Genomic DNA, 18797 nt, shown 5'->3' on the forward strand with positions numbered 1-18797 from the left:
TATACCTCAATGTATTATCTACCTATCGGAAATTTGGATCACGCACACTAAGAGGGGCTATGTCCAAGAGAGGGAAGGAACCATCTCAGTTTAACAATACTGGACAACCTAGTGGCAAGCCTAAAAGTCAAAAGGCTACAATATTAGCCACCTTGATAGCTTTGATTGAAAACCAAAAATATTTTGCTATGCAAAGCTGCACATGTTATTTGCTTGTAGATTATCTTCTCTCTCATGCCATGAGAAAGATGCATCCCAGGCATGAAAAGAAATGTGACACAACACTGATTTTAAACAACTTCTCAAATGTCTATCAGCACAGATTTTGTGTGTACCAGCCCCACGGGGGACGGTAGAGGTGCCTGAGCACCAGCACAGGCTACCAAGTGCTGGGGGTGAGGACTGAGCCTCAGGGGTCGGGATCCAGGCAAGCTAGCTTAGGTTCCTCACCACTGCCCTAAAATCTACTTACTACATTGTATTCAAATATGCTAATGAACAAAATACAAAAAGCAACTCATCCTTTTTCAGCCAGTCAAGATTTTCTTCTCCCTATCCTCAGAAATCTGCCCCTAAAAATAGTACCGCAGGACTAGCCTCTAGAAGAGAAACAGATGTGTCCCCGCGGGTGCTATGTTCTCGGTGCCTGTGCGTCTTCGCGCCAGCGATCGGAGACTTTTTCCGGCAGTTTCTGCCACGCCACACAGACGCCAGAGCGCCCTCCAGTGCCGTTGGAATCCTAAGGTGCCTGTGCAGCACAGCTCCTCCATTCCTTCTCTACCTGCCCGAGTACGAGGCTCCAAAGCAGGGGAAGGAGGGAGGGTAGTGGAGCACCCATGGGGACACATCTCGAAGAACCACAGTTACTGTACAAGATGAGTAACTCTTTCTTCTTCTTCGAGTGGTCCCCGTGGGTGCTCCACTCTGGGTGACTTCAGAGCGGTTGTCGGCTCACGGAGGTGGGTTTGGAGCTGTGTGGTAGTTACTATGGATAGTACTGCATGTCCCACTGCCATAGAAGATGCAATCGAAGAAGAAAGTGCATAATGTTGCACAAATGTGTGGTCACATGACCAGGTGGTGACATTACAAATTTACTGAAGAGGAACGTTGCTAAGTAAGGCGGTTGTAGAAAACATAGCTCTGGTGGAATGAGCCGTTATGGATTCAGGTAAGTGTTTGTCGTATAAGTTAGAGCAAGTTGGTGATCCACTTTGAAATTCTCTGAGATGAGACTGCCTGTTCTCTAGATCGTTCAGTGTAGGACAAGAACAGCCTAGGAGAGGTTCGCTAAGGCTTAGTTCAATCCACGTAAAATGCTAGTGCCATCTGGCCTGAACTTGGGACAAAAAATGCAGGTAAGTGTATAGGTTCGTTAACATGAAAGGGGGAAGGCACTTTAGGGAGGAACTTCGGGTGGCGTCGGAGTATCACCCTGTCCTTTGTGAATGCCGTGTAAGGAGGGTCAGCCATCAAGGCTGCGAGTTCACTCACCCTCCTGCTGGAGGTTATAGCAACCAGAAAGGACACTTTCATGGACAAAAGGGACCAAGAGCAGGTGGCTAGCGGCTCAAACAGTGACTGTGTCAAACTTTTGAGAACATGGTTGAGATCCCAGACGGGGATCTGCAATCCTTGAAGTTAGCGTTTAGTTAACAGGTTAGCGAGGAAGGAAGCGCCATTGATAGGGTGATGAAAGGCTGCCATGGCGGCTGCTTGTACTCTGATTGTGCTAAGGGTGGGGCCAGACTGTTTCAGGGATAGTAAGTATTCCAGCAAAGTAAGGAGGAGGGCGGGCGCCAGGCATGTTGTGTGTAGATTGGTATACCAATGAGAGAATCTTTTCCATTTGTATGTTTTCCTTGTGGATTGTCTTCTACTATTGATTAGTATCTCCTTACTGGTTCCGAACAGGCAATCTCAGCATCCTGGAGCCATGAAGGAGCCAGGCATGGAGATGGAGCTTGCGGAGGTCTGGATGGAGAGTCATCCCATGATTCTGTGACAGGTGGTGGTGCTGGAGTGGGAACGGGAACGGATCAGTCTTCGCCATCCTGTGAAGGTAAGGATACCATGTCTGTCTGTGCCAAGCCAGTGCCACCAGAATAACTCGCACCTGGTCCATCCTGATTTTGTTGAGGACTCTGTACAGTAGGGGGAAGGGCGTAAAGATGTAAAGGAGGTGAGTGTTCCATGAGATGGAAAAGGCATCTCCGAGGGAATGTTTCCCCAGGGCTCCTCTGGAGCAATGTAGATGGCACTTTCTGTTCTTTGTGATGAAGAGACCTATGTCTGGTTGTCCCCACTGGAGAAAAAGAGGAATGAGAGCATCTGTGTCTATCTCCCATTCGTGCTGATCGTGGAATGTGCGGCTTAGAGTGTCCGCTGTGACGCTGAGTATCCCTGGGAGATAAGTGGCTACTGGAATGACATGATGTATAAGGCACCAGTTCCAGAACTTGATAGCTTCCGCACACAGGGATAGGGATCGGGCGCCCCTCTGGCAGTTGATGTAGCACATGCACGTGGTGTCTGTCATGATGGTAATCGACTTGTGTGCAAAGTATTGTTTGAAATGGCTCACATCTGACTGCTCGCAGTTCGAGGAAGTTGATATGGAAGGTTTGTTCTGTCAACGACCATTTGCCCTGTGCTGTAACGTTGCCCCGATGGGCTTCCCAACCCATAAGGGAAGTGTCCGTCACAACTGTCAGCGTAGGAGGAGAGCTCTAGACGGGAATGCCTACTAGCATGTTCTGCGGATCTGTCTGCCAGCGGAGAGAATTGAGAATGTGAGGTAGGATAGCCACCATTTTGGAGAGTGGGTCTCTGGAAGGCTTGTCGGATGTTGCCAGCCATGATTGTAGACTTCTCATGTGGAGTCTGGTGAGCCTGACTACATAAATCGTAGAGGCCATATGTCCGAGAATTTTTAGACACTGGTGTACCATCAGGGTAGGAGTTAAACATGCAGTATTGATCAGGTCACGGATGGTAATGAACCTGTGCTTGGGTAGGGTAGCCTTTTCTTCTACCATGTCGAGGTAAGCACCTATGAACTCCAACTTCTGCGTTTGGAAGTAGAGAGGATTTTGCGTGGTTTATATGAAAACCCAGGTTGACCAGAAGGTGCATTGTGGTATTGGTCATGGTCTTGGTTTCTTGGAAAGAGGAAACTTTTATGAAGCAATCGTCCAAGTACAGATACATCATGACTCCTTGATGATGGAGTGCGGCCATTATTACTGCTAGGGTTTTGGAGAAGACCCTTGCAGCGGTTGAGGGGTCAAAGGGGATCGCTTGGTACTGGTAGTGCCAGGTACCCACAGTAAAATGCAGAAAATGTCTGTGAGCAGGATGGATCACGATATGGAAGTTGGCATCCTGGAGGTTGACAGCTGAAAGCCAATCTCCTTGATCGAGTGCTGGGATTATTGTCGCTAAAGTTACCATCTTGAAATGTTGGTAGGCGATATACATGTTGAGTCGCCTCAAATCCAAAATGGGTTGCCATCCTCCACTCTTTTTCTGGGTTAGGAAGTAAGTTGAGTAGAATCCTCGACCTTGGGACTCTGGTGGAACTGGTTCTATGGCACCCCGTTGTAGAAGATGTGAAACCTATTGATCAAGAAGGGTTTTGTGAGATGGGTCCCTGAAAAGGGACAGGATGGGTGGGAGGCAGGGAAGTGAATGGGATAGCACAGCCGTATTGGATCAATTCTACGGCCCATTTGTCTGATGTAATGAGGGCCCATTGGTGGTAGAAGGCCTGGAGAGGGTAGTGGAATTGAAGAATACCGGTTTTCAGTGTTGAAAGAGTGGCTTTCTGGCTCTTGACGTAATTTTCAAATTGCTGCTTATTTGCCAATGGATGTGTAGCAGGGTGTTGTTGCTGTTGGCGTTGAGGCCTATGACACTATAGTCTTTGTCTCTGGCGGGAGTCATATCTCGTATGCTGCCTGAAAGGCTCTCTGGGGCATTGGTAAGGCTGGGACCTGGTCCTCTTAAAGGGGGGAGGGGTGTACATCCCCAGCATTCTGAGGGTAGTCCGAGAGCTTTTCATAGAGTGTAACACTTCATCCGTTTTGGCCGAGAATAAGTTGATCTTGTCACAAGGTAGTTCTTCTACCTTTTGCTGTAGATCTCTTGGAACCGCTGATGCCTATAGCCAGGATAACCTTCGTAGGACAACGGCAGAGGCAGTGATACGAGCCGCAGTGTCCGCTATGTCCATAGTGGACTAAGGCAATTCGGGAGACATTATGGCCCTCCTGCATGATGTTCAGTAGCACTGGCCGCTTGTGTTCGGGGAGGGGTGGAAGAAGGTCCTGCAGTATGGTCATAATCTGCGAGCATCGCAATGTAGTTTGATGCTCTAAGGAGCAAAGTAGCAGAGGTGTAAACTTTACGACCCATGGTGTCAACCTTTTTGCGATCTCTGTCCTGTGGGGTGTTTCCGAAGTTAGGCTGTTTAACCTTATGCCGAGCAGAGTCTACCACTAACGAATTCGGAGGAGGTTGAGTAAAAAGAAAATCCATGTCTTTGGGAGTGATGAAATATTTGAGGTCAGCTCTTCTGTTTGTCGGGGCAATAGAGGCCGGGGTCTGCCAAATGACGTCGGACGGGTCCATGATAGCTTTGTCCATGTGGATCACTATCCTGGAGGCAGTTGGAGGTTGCAATGTGCGAAGAAGCGGAAAGTACTTCACTTGGACCTCCTGAAGGTCTCATTGTTGTGCCACAGCCACCCTCTTGAACAGGTCTTGGAATTTTTTAGTGTCATCGCCTGGTGGTGGGGCTTCAGTTGTGACTGCATCATCTGGAGATGACGACGAATTATGCAAAGGCAACCTATCTTCGGCTCAGTAACAGAAGCAGTAGAGGATGGCGAAGCCGGTGGTAGCTTAGAAACAGTAGAAGGAGCGCAACGATGATTCTTTTTAGTATGTGGCTCTGAGGATTGCCACTAGGTGGCATATGGTGGTGGTGGGTAGGAGTACTGTTGAGCATACTATGGTGGTGGAGGAGGAGGAGGAGGATATGCATACTGCACTGTGGCAGGTTGCCAAGATGGTGGTCCAGGTGTCGGACTGGAATGTTGGGAGGAAAATCTGCTTCTAGATCCGGTGCCTATTTCGCTTGGGGAACGAGACACCACAGAGGATTGTCAAAACCGCACAGACTGAACAGGAGAGCCTGGTGAAAGCGGTGCTATAAGAGTATGACTCTGCACTGGTGAACAGTGTCGAGTGCGGCCCTCTCGGTGCTGAATGGTGGTGTCTGGATGGTGCCGAGGACGGCATCGGTGCTGAGGATGTTGTAGGTGCCGGGGACACCGTAGGTGCCAAAGGTGATGGCAGCATGGCAATCAGCTCCAGTGCCGAATGTTCTGGCGGCAGATCATCAGTGCAGGGTTTCTTCGGTGCAGGCACCGGTGGCGGTTTAGGATGGTGCTTCAGTGCTGTTCAGTCTGATGTTGGTACGGTCGGAGTGTCACGTACCCCTGGTGCATAGGCTGCGGTGCCATTGGCCTCTGCTTCGGCTCCAAGTGGGCTCTCTTATGAGTCGGCACTGACTTACATGGTACTGTGCCTGAAGTCCCCGGTCTCTCTCCAGTGCTGACCCGTGCATCTTTCGGTGCCGAGGGTAGCGAGGGAGTTGGGGAAAGACCCGTTCTGGAGGCAGTATGGCTGAAGTGGGTTAGAGGGACGATTTTTAATCTATACCCTTACTCTGTGCCGCTGGTTTAGGAGCTGCGGGAGAGTCCTCAGAAGGGTGAAGGGACTTTTCGTATAGTAGCGTTTTCAGTCTATTGGCTCGGTTATGGTGCGCTCCCATGGTGAGTTTAAGGCAGTGGGAGCACTTTTGCGTCTGGTGTGCCTCTCCTAAGCACTTTATGCAGTTAGAGTGCCCGTCAGACGGGCATGTCATCGCAGCATGCCTCGCATCTCTTAAAGCCGGGCGAGCCGGGCATGAAACACCCGGGGGAAAAGCGGCAGACCGCAACTGAAGAAAAAAATTCATTTATTTAAAACAGACTGGGTAAAGAGAAAAGGGCTAAAATACTTGGATGCTGAGGAAACTAGGGAGTTAAACTGGCTATTTATCTATTTTTAAAAAGAAATTAGGAGAACTCAGTGGCTGAGGACAGTAGAGAAGCAACTGAGGAGCCGCACCGCGTAGGCACCTTAGGATTCCAGCGGCACTAGAAGGTGCTCTGGTGCCTGTGCGGCACAGCAGCAATTGCTGGAAAAAGTCTCCGGTCGCCAGTGCGAGGATGCAACAGCACCCATTGGCTACCGAGTGTGGTACCTGCGATGGTGTGGAAAACCCCCAGGGGTTCCAGGAATACCACTCAGGCAGCCAGGCCTGTGGCCACGCTGCCAACTAGAGTCCTGTGTGTGGTACCAGAGGTGTTGGATAAGCAGCTTGCGCTGGGGATACTGAGGCTTGGCCCGAGGCCAGGCTGACAGATTATGCAGTGATGGGCATCAGGAAAGAGGGCTGGCATGAGTGTGGTACCACACACTATTCAGTCACAGACTCCCATGTCCAGGATATGGAGGAACCTGGGCATGGTCCTCCAGTGAATGTGCGTTTTGTGACTGGCTCGGTAGCAGCTGCAGGACTGGTACCGATCAACCAAAACATAGTGTTGCAACGTCAAGTGGAACCACCAGCCCTGTGCTCCTTATGGACGCACTGCAGGGAGTTACGAGCTAGGGAAGGATGTCAGCAGAGTAAGCAATGCCACACCAGAGACCTCTCTCTCGAATGGTTCTCAGCCTCAGGGAATACCAGTTCATTCATATTGTGAGATGCACACCTCTGAAGATCTGCACCTAAGTCCCAGGGAGTCCCACCTACTCCTCTCCGTGGTCCTGGGCCCTACCAGGAACCAGGCTGAGCTTCAGGCTCTATGGCTCTGATCCCACAGAGGTGAGATCTTCCAAGTTCCACCAGAGAGGGAACAGTGCACCTCTGTGGAGACTGGGGCAGTGCTGTGGCCGACTTTCCCTTGTACTGCAGTCCCACAACTACCGGTGTGAGTGGCACCAGCATGGACAAGATATCCTTGGCCGCCTACAAGGCCTCCGGCATTGATGGCATCCAGAAATGTTTGACGCCACTGAGACCAAGCTGGCGAGTGAGCAAGGGACCCTCACACTCCAAAGAGGGTTGACTGGTCTACTGAACCCCAGCAGGAGAGCCACCAGTGTTGGTGTTCTGAACCTATCCTTCTTAGGCCCAGGAGACTTGTCACCTTTACTTTGCCTAGGCTTGCGTGGAGCCAATGAGCAGTGCTGTGGTGCTGCGCTGAGTACTGACATGCTGGTGCTCGATGCTGAATCCAAATATTCACGCAAGACAGCTAACGTGGGCTCCATTAGGAGATCCTACAGACTAATTGCCCCTCTCCTTCTTAGAATCATAGAATGCTAGGACTGGAAAGGACCTCGAGAGGTCATCGAGTCTAGTTCCCCACCCTCATGGCAAGACCCAGTATTGTCTAGACCAGGGGTCCCCAGCCTTTTTCGGTCCCCATACCCTCTTGCTTTTAGTAAACCTTCCCGTACCCCCTATGCAATATGAAAGGAAATAAATTCTAGACTCTAGAATCCACAACTTTTTTCACTAACACTATTACTTTTGGAATATTTCAATTAGGATAATCTAGTTATTTACCAAATATTCCCCATGCAGCCTTGACAAGCTTCTCATACCCCCGGGGGTATGCGTACCCCAGGTTGGGAACCTCTGGTCTAGACCATCCTTGATAAACATTTATCTAACCTACTCTTAAATATCTCCAGAGATGGAGATTCCACAACCTCATTAGGCAATTTATTCCAGTGTTTAACCACCCTGGCAGTTAGGAAGTTTTTTCTAATGTCCACCCTAAACCTCCCTTGCTGCAGTTTAAGCCCATTCCTTCTTGTTCTATCCTCAGAGGCTAGGAAGAACAATTTCTCTCTCTCCTCCTCATGACACCCTTTTAGATACCTAAAAACCGCTATTGTGGCCCCTCTCAATCTTCTCTTTTCCAAACTAAACAAGCCCAATTCTTTCAGTCTTCCTTCATAGGTCATGTTCTCTAGACCTTTAATCATTCTTGTTGCTCTTCTCTGGACCTTCTCCAATTTCTCCACATCTTTCTTGAAATGTGGTGCCCAGAACTGGACACAATACTCCAACTGAGGCCTAGTCAGCACAGAGTAGAGCGGAAGAATGACTTCTCGTGTCTTGCTCACAACACACCTGTTAATACATCCTAGAATCGTGTTTGCTTTTTTTGCAACAGTGTCACACTGTTGACTCATATTTAGCTTGTGGTCCACTATAACTCCTAGATCCATTTCTGCCGTACTCCTTCCTAGACGGTCGCTTCCTAGTCTGTATGTGTGAAACTGACTGTTCCTTCCTAAGTGGAGCACTTTGCATTTGTCCTTATTAAACTTCACCCTGTTTACCTCAGACCATTTCTCCAATTTGTCCAGATCATTTTGAATTAGGACCCTACCCTCCAAAGCAGTTGTGACACCTCCCAGCTTGGTGCTATCTGCAAACTTAGTAAGCACATGCTCTATGCCAATATCTAAATCATTGATGAAGATTTTGAACAGAACCGATCCCAAAACAGACCCCTACAGACTCCCACTTGTTATACCTTTTCCAGCAGGATTGTGAACCATTAATAACTACTCTCTGAGAACAATTATCTAGCCAGTTATGCACCCACCTTAAAGTAGCCCCATCTAAGTTGTATTTGCCTAGTTTATTGATAAGAATATCATGAGAGACTGTACCAAATGCCTTACTAAAGTCTAGGAATACCATGTTCACCACATCTCCCTTATCCACAAGACTCGTTAACCTATCAAAGAAAGCTATCAGATTGGTTTGATGTGGTTTGTTCTTTACAAATCCATGCTGGCTGTTCCCTATCACCTTATCATCTTCCAAGTGTTTGCAGAGGATTTCCTTAATTACTTGCTCCATTATCTTTCCTGGCACAGAAGTTAAACTGACTGGTCTGTAGTTTCCTGGGTTGTTCTTATTTCCCTTTTAATAGATGGGAACTATATTTGCCCTCTTCCAGTCTTCCGAGGTAAGAAAGGCCTGAAAGGCTTGCAAAATGCTACACTTATCACTTCTGTGAGTCTCACCTAAGCACAGCAAACAGTTGCAGTGAGGAAGGGGGGTTCACTCACTGGCAAAGGCCTACTACAACTGTGACTTGAAGGCAGGGATGGGGAGAAACAGGGCATGCCCTGGGCTGAGGCAAAGTCCCTATAGGACTAATGAACTATACTAACTAACTAACTAAGAACAGTAAACTGACTAACAATAGAAAATATTTACAGGGAAAACAAAGACCAGCTAGGGAAATGCACAAAAGCTAAGGCTGAGCTGAGCAAGTTCCTCACAGGTGGCTAGATGGAGAAGGCCAGAGGGCAGTATTTGCATGCCACTGTAGGGGCCCTTGAACTTGCTCCCTTATGGGTACTTCAAAGGAAAAAATTTTCAGCACCAGAGCATGTGGCGAGTATACACACCTATGTTGAATTGACATGAGCAATCATTCAAAGAACAACATGTCAGTTATTTTGTTTTTTATACTCCACTATTAAATAATGATAGGAAAGTGAAATGTTAGATCAACTAAAAAACCCAATCAGATTCAGAATCTCTTGTATTAGTTTTGGAGTAAATCAAATCAGATGTTCTAATAAATTTACTGAAACAAACTTACTGATATTAATACTTTTATATCAATGTAACTGCACTATCTATGAAACCACACTGGAGGTTGCACTATTAACTAAACTATATATGTTCGTAAACTAATGAAAGTAAATTGGTGCAACAATTATATTCAGACAATCCTTTAATGGGCCAAAGCGAACCTGATATGGAAGAATCTCAGTAAGAAATCACACTGCATAACTGAAACGATACCAGATGAAGTACTCAGTGACACGATTAGGCTTTCTTTGGCCTTACAAGAACGGATAGTAGTTAGGAATCCTCGTAATGCTTTCTACTCCCGATTTAAGTAGATGTTTATTAATACAAACATGTAAATGTTTCATGCAGACCCCTTCTATGTTACAATTTTTGTCAATTCCTGAAAGAGTTTGCTAGACTTTTTGAAAGCCATTTCAGGTAACACTGTTTCATTAGCAGACTATCAGCTCAAAAATCACTAGCTGGCCATAAAAGACCATTTTCAACAACTGTTTACCATGTGCCCCCCTTCACCCAAACCACACATTACTCAGACTGAAGGTTCAGCAAAAGATGCATCATGGAAGGGGCTTTACTATTAAATACCAATTTATTCCTTTGCTTTTATGCCCCCTCAAAATAAAAAATCCACTACCTTTCCTCTCTCAAATGTAAGTTTTCAGTTGACACTCAATTTCACTGCAGAAAGTGATAAGCATGCCCCACAATACTGCTATATAGCGTCACAAAAACAGTTAATCTCCTCCTCCCACCAGTCCTCTAAAAATAACAGAAGAAATCCCAACCACATCATACAATTAAACTTTAAGCAAACTAAGGGTACGTCTAGACTACATGCCTCTGTCGCCAGAGGCATGTAGATTAGGCTACCAAACACAGTAAAATGAAGCGGCGTTTTAAATAATCGCCGCTTCATTTAAATTTACATGGCTGCCGCGCTGAGCCGACAAACAGCTGATGAGCTGTTTGTCGGCTCAGCGCGATAGTCTGGACGCTCCCCTGCTGACATCAAAGGTATTTGTCGACCACCCAGGTAAACCTCCTGGGATGAGGTTTACTTGAGTGGTCGACAAATACCTTTGATGTCGACACCCGCGTATCCAGACTATCGCGCTGAGCCGACAAACAGCTGATGAGCTGTTTGTCGGCTCAGCGTGGCAGCCAGGTAAATTTAAATGAAGTGGCGATTATTTAAATCGCCGCTTCATTTTACTATGTCTGGTAGCCAAATCTACATGCCTCTGGCGACAGAGGCATGTAGTCTAGACATACCCCAAGAGAGAGAAGAATCCTCAATGAGACATTGCCACACTTCAGACAATGAACTATTTTCACAGACTCAGTAAGGAAGCAAACAAGATTCTCTATGTTCAACAATTGGAGAAGGAAGACTTAAAACATCAAACCTACCTTCTGAGTAGATTCCTTCTTTTTCTTATCCTCCTTCTTCCTTTTCTTGTCTTCCATTAACTGTTCTTCCCTTTCTTGCTCCTTCTCTCTGTCAAAACCAAATAATTTATCAGAACAGTCAAACTGTGTGCACGTACTCATTCTCTCTACCCATTGCTTTGCAAAGGAAAGTGAGCTGAAATAAGACTTAGATCTCTTTCTACTCTAATCTGACAGATAAGAGAAAATGGACTAATTATTTTAGCCAACTCAGAAACTGCTTGTGGGAGTTTATATCAAACCCACATTGTAATTTGTATTTGGTAGCTTAATATGGTCCCAATCCTACAACTTGTAATGATGTAAAGACCCCTGAGAGAATGAGAAACTCCCATTCAAGTTAAACCCTATATAATTAAGTGCATGCCTGCCAACAGCCCTAGGATTTTTATATGCTCATGAAATTGGGCTGTACCATTATTTCCTGAACAATCCTGTACATTTTTTCCCTGACAAAACAGGACAAAAATGTAATTTCAATATATAATGGTTTGGTCTTATATAATATTTATCTTTACAAGTAGAAGATTGTTCCCTTACTTGTAATTATGTCACCTGTGAGCTATTAGTTGTATCATATCAAATCTATCATATGTAATCATATCATTTTATACACAGAAGTTTAATTTCCAAGATAGTGCACCACTTAAGAGTATTTTTTATGAGGAAACTTACATTAAAAATGACTTTCCAGGGAATTTTTTCATAGGCATTTATTTTTCCAAAAATGCTCTTAGGCAGATTCTGCCGTTGTCATGCTATCATCTTTGTTGCTATGCTTTCTATTAAATATGAATGTGCCAGAAGGTGATTGGTTAGTTCATCACATCTATGCTATAGGGTGAACTGTTTCTATGGTGAATCACATTTTCATCTGATTGGCTATCTACATTCCACTCCAAGGGAATTTGGACCAACAAGATTTCAATTCACTTGGAATAATTTTATTCTACCAGGTGGAATTTAGGACAACTAAGGTACAAAAAAATCTAATGACTGATTAGGGCAGGAGGGCTTTAGGGGTGGGAGAGAAGGACAGGTATCCTATACATTTTGAAGACAGTAGCTTACAAATGAAATCTACCCTGTTTCTTCATGAGGATATAGATTCAAGTGGCAGATACACACTGACAAAGTATTCAGACTTTTAGCTTAGATGAACGCACAGCACCATCAGCATTATAAAGCTTTGAGATGTAAAACAGTTAATACATAGATGTGTTTACATTTGTGGTGTCCAACACGCTAGCCACATGTGGCTATTTGGCCAATTGAGTGTGACTAGTTGGCTTGAACAATGTAGCTATTTGGTCAGTTAAGTCTGGCTAGTACGCTACAGCTGTAGTCACTATAGTCGCTACTGCTTCAGAATTGATTGGACACCACGGGTTTACGTTGTACTGGAATAGGCAAAAGACATACTGCTGTTGACTGAAGTATAAGACTTTAGAAATAAAACTCAAGCTTACTATAACATAGGACTATAAATTGCATAAAATAAAGCGCATTCTCTCATGAACAGGTTTTAACAAGTTTAATGAATATCTACAGGTTGGACCTCCCTGATCCAGCACCTTTAGAACCTGACTGGTTTCAGATGAGGGATTTTGCTGGACCAGAGGTCGCAATTTTTGGACCCCTGCCAATGGCCCTCCTGGCCCAGCTCCTTGTCTCCCAGCTGGCTCCCCACCTCTTGCCGGCCCTGCCTACCCACTGAGCAGCCATCACTGCCATAGCTCCACCAGCTAGCCCACTGCTGAGGCTCCAGGCAGCCACAGGCACCGCACACTGGAGCTTCCTGAGCAGCCGCACATGTCATGCTGGGGCTCCCTGAGCATCCTCACACATTGCATGCTGGGTCTCCCAACGCCACTGGGCAGCCCCACTGCCATGCACTAGGTGGCCCTGGTGTCAGCTCCCTGGGGGCAGTCCACTGCCCTGTCGGCCCCACAGGGATCCTTACTGATGGCTCTCCACCAAGACTCTCTGGTCCTGTAACATCCATGCCGAACCATGATACTACTCATCCTGATTCCTCTGATACTAAGTTCATAAGTAGCTCTGCTGCAATTATGATGTCCTAAGTACACTGATCACAGTGTAGGAGAAAAGTCTGGGTTCCATGAACCCAGATGCTGGTGTGTACAGCGAGGACTGTCACAGTTTCAAATGACGTGAAAGCAAGCCAGAAGCCAGGAGGGCTGTGAAGCAAAGAGGTGGTTGATGGGACGTTTTTCACATTCCCAAAATGCGCTACATTGTGCGATCCCATAGTGCCTAGTGACTAAAGGTGATGCCAGGCACTGTGGGATGCATACCCACACATTGCTTTGCTCTTTCTGTCAACAGGGAAGCTAACAATGTGGCCATGATATACCAACAGAATGTGGCACTGTAAACGTCATTTGGTGACTTTTGAATGTCAACAGTACTTTTGTCACCAAAAATTTCTAGTGTAGACATAGCCTTAGTCTTTATTACCACACTAATGTGTGCAGAGGCATTTGTGTAATCAATCTCCAAATTTGCACATATAAAATTAGAAACCACTTTATGAAACATTCTGCCTACTGTTTTCTGAAACTTGTTACAGTAAACTTCCGATAATCCGGCACCTTTAGGACCCAGGGGGTGCCGGATTATCAGATATGCCGGACTATCGGAAGGGGGGGCTACAAGGAGGTCTAGGGTGGTGTGGGGGGGGGTATGCCATCCCAGACCCCTCATAGCCCCCCACTTCCAATAGTCCGGCTCTGCCCCAGGCGTCCCCGATTCAGCCGCTGCTGGTCAGTTTCAGCAGCGGCTGAATCGGTACGACTGGGGCAGAGCAGCTGGGGTGCTGCCGGGTTGGTCTTGCAGCGCCAAGTGGCAGCGCTACCGGACCAACTGGGCCACACCCCAGCTGCTCTGCCCCAGGAGTCCCCAAGTCAGCCGCTGCTGAAACTGACCAGAGGCTGATTTCGGGAAGCCTGGTGAAGAGCAGCTCTGCCTCGGGCTTCCCGGAGTCAGCCGCTGGTCAGTTTCAGTGGCAGCTGAATCGGGGACAGCTGGGGTGCTGCCAGGTTGGTCCCGCAGTGCCAAGGTGCAGTGCTACAGGACCTACCGGCAGCACTCCAGCTGCTCTGCCCTGGACTTCCCTGATTCAGCCGCTGGTCAATTTCAGCAGCGGCTGAATCGGGGAAGCCGGGGGCAGAGCAGCTCCAATGGTCCGGCTGCCCGAAGCACTTCCAGGTTCCTGATGGTACCGGACCATCAGGAGTGCCGGACCATCAGATGCCAGACCAATGGAGTTTTACTGTATATACAAGGAGTTGAAGGAGCATTTTTTGCACATCCAAGGCATAAGGGTTCCAGGGAGATTAACGGAACAGACAGGTCTCCTAGTCTCAAGATGTCCTGCTGAAAAAAATACCTGGGATCTCTAGTTCCACCATCCTTCTATCTATCTGCAAATGGAGTGCAAACAGACTGGTAGGTCCCCATTTCACTGAATTCAAAGCAAGCATTCCCTGTCATGTTAAACAGCTTGCTTTATACCCCCACAGTCTAATAGTTTATAGACCAGTTCTGGCTCCCTCCTTTGCACTATAAAATGCCAAAGTAAACTTCCCAGTTCTCTGCCATGGTAATGAAAAAAGATCACAACATTCCTCAGTTGTACTGACAAGCATATGGTGGAGAAGAAGGGGAATGCCTATTCTATACTTTCATGGAATTAAGAGTAAAACCTAATCACTTTTTTTTGCTTGAACCTGTATTTGTAAGCAAAATATAAATCAAACTCTACTCTGATACTCAGATTTTTAGCTATTAAAAACAATTAGTTTTTTCTTTCATGCTATTAAGACATTTTAAAACCATGTAGTACCAATTATGCTTTCTGATTTATATGTGTAGGTTATAAATAGTTTAATGAAAAACAATTATTTCTAGTAGTATTTGCAAGATGTTAAAGAATTATATAAGATTTGCTGCAAGAGACACTAAAAACATAATTCAATTACAACCACTTGTGTGTCAAAAACACCAGGGTTAGCCATAGCAGGCAGCTTATTCTAATATCATGCTATGTGGATAAGTTTCTCTTTTAATATAGTTTCCCTCCTTTTGAAAGTGTACAGGCAAGCAAGGATTAAAGGTGTAGGGAAGAAAAATCAGGACAAGAATTCTGTGCAGTTAGGCACATAAAGCTGAAGATAGTTTACAACAGTCTGTAAGCAAAACTTAAGCTATAAAACAGTGGTGATGAAGACTATCAATTGAAGACCTAGCTGTGGCTATCTGCTTTCATGATGATATGCAGCAGGGAAGGTGATTATAAAAGATGCCTTCAGGAGTGCACAGGAAAAGTAAAGGAATTATTAGTGTTAAGACAGAAAACCTCCTGAATCACTTAACCGATCATTCTATGAAACACCGTACAAGGACTGTACTTATCAAAACACACTGCTGCCTTTTAAGCCAGCTCCCCCCAGCACTAGCTCCTACTTCTCCCCTCCCTACCCCACCTCCAATGGACAGCAAGGGAGGGATGTGAGTAGTTAACTCGACTACCCTTTTACGTCCCTACTGGGACGTAGGAATGTGACTAAGTTGACTATCCGATAAGCATATGCTTATCGGCAGGGCTCGCCAAGCCACAGTGAGCTCTGCTCACCAGCCGCGCTGTCCGGTGTTCTGTGCATGCGCAGATCATCCGAACCCGGCTCTTCCAGGATGTAATCTACTTGCCACGGGTGAGCAGATTACATAGATTGTGGAGCTCTGCTTATCGAATAGTCAAGTCAACTAGTTGCCTCTCTCCCCCCCCCCCCACTGCCTCTATCAGAGAGGCAGCAAGGTGGGGAGCGTAAAAGCTGGTTCCCTGCAGCACCATCTGGGGGGGGAGGACGGGGGCACAGTGGGAAACTGGTGATGCATCGCCTTTGAAATGCAGCAAGAGTGGCGCTCTTGCTACATTTCAAAAGCAGAAACGCTGCGGGGAGCACAGGGTCAGCGGGAGAGTCCACTGGCCCCATGCACGCTTTGCTTTTGAAATGGACAAGAGCCCCAGGGGGCTTTTGCACATTTCAAAATCAGGAACTGTGAGGCAAGCAGTGGACTGCTTGTGTCCCTCGCTGGCCCTGTGCTCCCCACAGCGCTTCCACCTTTGAAGTGTAGCAAGAGCCAGCAGGGTGCCCTTACTGACGAATCGAATAGTCGATGCCAACTACATCGACTATCATCAACCAATCAAAATCAAAATTTAATATCCTTGCTGAGAAGCAGCATATATTTACGTAAAGAAAAGTAAGCTTGCCAACTGGTCTACAACTACTTTATATTATTTTGGTAAGAGCTTCTAAACTATCTAATAATAAAGAATGGCCCAGATTTTCAAAAGCAATTACAGTGTGTAAACACCCATCTTCTGAAATTCAGACTTTACTAATATGTAACAAGTTTGGCACCCAAAATCATTTAACTGTTTGGAAAATTCTGGCTTTTATTAGATTAAGCAAAAAAAAAAAAAAATCTGTATTTTTATTTCTCAGAAATCTGTATGTACCAAAGATTCCTTATTGTTGAAGCCACAATGCCTGACACACAAAAATATCATATAAGCTTTCTGAATGAAGTTTCAAGTCCCCTAACTCAAGGCAGAAAAAAATTGTAAAATGTCATGTCAGATTTTCTGATCAATAAACAGGGTATAGGTAAAATGATGTATTTTGATCACTATATAAAAAGAAGCTACATAGTCTATTTTTGAAGTGAAAAACATGAGGAAAAATATGTACAAGATGGAAGATAAACATTACAATAAATAAGCAAGAAAAGTGGATTTCTAGGGAGTTCAGAAATAGATGCTTAGTAGAGTGCTAGGCAACACTCACAACTGCATGAAGCAAGCTCTGCACATTTGCCCTGCAGATCCTAAAAAAAGCAAGCTATTTGGATTTCTGGAGTTCTTCCTGAATATAGTTTTTCCCACAGCATATCTTCCCTACAGATTTAACTTCAATTATCTAAACTCCAGTAAGAGCAGCTACAATGCAAAAACACCTCAGAAGCTGGGATGCCAATGCTGGTGCTGCATGGATTCATGAGCAGTGTTAAGACTAGCGGGGGGGGGGGGGGGGGGGGAACATCCCATGGTTATCTACACTGCAGTAAGCTGAATCATTTCATGAATTTTTTTCCTGTATTGTGGGAGAACTTGTTTACCATTTCTGGACACAGAAGGAAGGTGCTGGAGCACTCAAATGAAGCAGTCCCACATTCATACTGCAGAGTGGTCGTGCCCATAGAATCAAAGAAGATTAGGGTTGGAAGAGACCTCTAGCCTGCTCAAAGCAGGACCAATTCCAATTAAATCATTCTAGCCAGGGGTTTGTCAAGCCTGACCTTAAAAACCTCTAAGGATAGAGATTCCATCACCTCTCTAGACAATTTATTCCAGTGCTGCTTCATCCTCCTACTGAAATGGTTTTTCCTGATTTCCAATCTAGACCTCTCAGTCTGCAACTTGAGACCACTGCTTCTTGTTCTGTTATCTGTCAACACTGAGAATAGCCTGGCTCCATCCTATTTGGCACCCCCCTTCAGGTAGCTAAAGGCTATCAAAATCCTCCTTCATTCTTCTCTAGACTAAATAAGCCCAGTTCCCTCAGCCTCTTTCATATGTCATGTGCTTTAGCCCCCTCATTATTTTTGTTGCCCTCCGCTGGACTCTCTCCAATTTGTCCACATCCTTTCTGTAGTGGAGGACCCAAAACTGGATGCAGTACTCCAGATGTGGCCTCAGAGGGGAATAATCACTTTCCATGATCTGCTGGCATTGCTCCTACTAATGCAGCCCAATATACCATTAGCCTTCTTGGCAACAAGGGCACACTGTTAACTCACAACCAGCTTCTTATCTATTGTAATCCCCAGGTCCTTTTCTGCACCACTACTAATTAGATAGTCAGTTCTCTGCCTATAGCTGTTAGGGTTGCCAGATGGTTTAACCAAAAATACCGATCCCTGCCCCCCCAAAAAAACACCAGGGAAAAAATTCTATTGAGGGAAAAAGGGGAGGGGGACCAAAGTTGAGGAAAAAAGGGGGGGCTCCGAGAGTTAAGTAAAAATAAAATAAAACTGCATGACCCCTTTCAGAGTGTGTGCAGAGTCAGAATAGGGATAGGAACAGGGGAGCGGTTGAGCACTAAGACCCAGGAAAGGCATTCCCCCCCCTTCTCCCTGGTCTTTAGGCTTTTTGCGGGTGGCTATTCTGTTTTCGTGATCAAGCCAAAATGCAGCTTCCCTGCAAAACCAGGTAAGCAGGGTGTCCGGGGGCGGGGACTGGTGGTGTCGGGGGCCTGGGGAGGTAGGAGGCTGGGAGCTGGGCCCAGTTGCCGAGCGTGTTGTAGGGTTGCCAGGTGTCCGGTATTTTCGCCTCCTGGCCGGAGGGGGTGGGGAAAAATCTGAAAATACCAGACATTTTAGGTGCCCAGTATTTTCTGAATTTTTTTTTTTTTTTAACCAAACAGGAGGCAAAAATACCAGACTGTTCGGGTCAGTATCAGACACCTGGCAACCCTAATAGCTGTTCATGGAATTATTCTATCCTAAG

At 46.1% G+C, this 18797-nt stretch overlaps 1 protein-coding gene across 11 annotated transcripts in view; it reads right to left on the reverse strand.

Annotated features, from left to right (window-relative positions):
- The window catches only part of TNRC6B (trinucleotide repeat containing adaptor 6B), a 260830-nt gene that overhangs the window by 96675 nt on the left and 145358 nt on the right, over positions 1–18797 (reverse strand). For all 11 annotated transcript variants that reach the window (XM_075912508.2, XM_075912457.2, XM_075912600.2 and 8 more), the window contains one exon: positions 11162–11249. In XM_075912508.2, coding sequence (XP_075768623.2) covers positions 11162–11249 — 88 coding nt within the window. The remainder of the gene's footprint in view (positions 1–11161; positions 11250–18797) is intronic.

This window comes from Pelodiscus sinensis, chromosome 1, assembly GCF_052426305.1.
Source record: "Pelodiscus sinensis isolate ZL-2025 chromosome 1, ASM5242630v1, whole genome shotgun sequence".
NCBI lineage: Eukaryota > Metazoa > Chordata > Testudines > Trionychidae > Pelodiscus > Pelodiscus sinensis.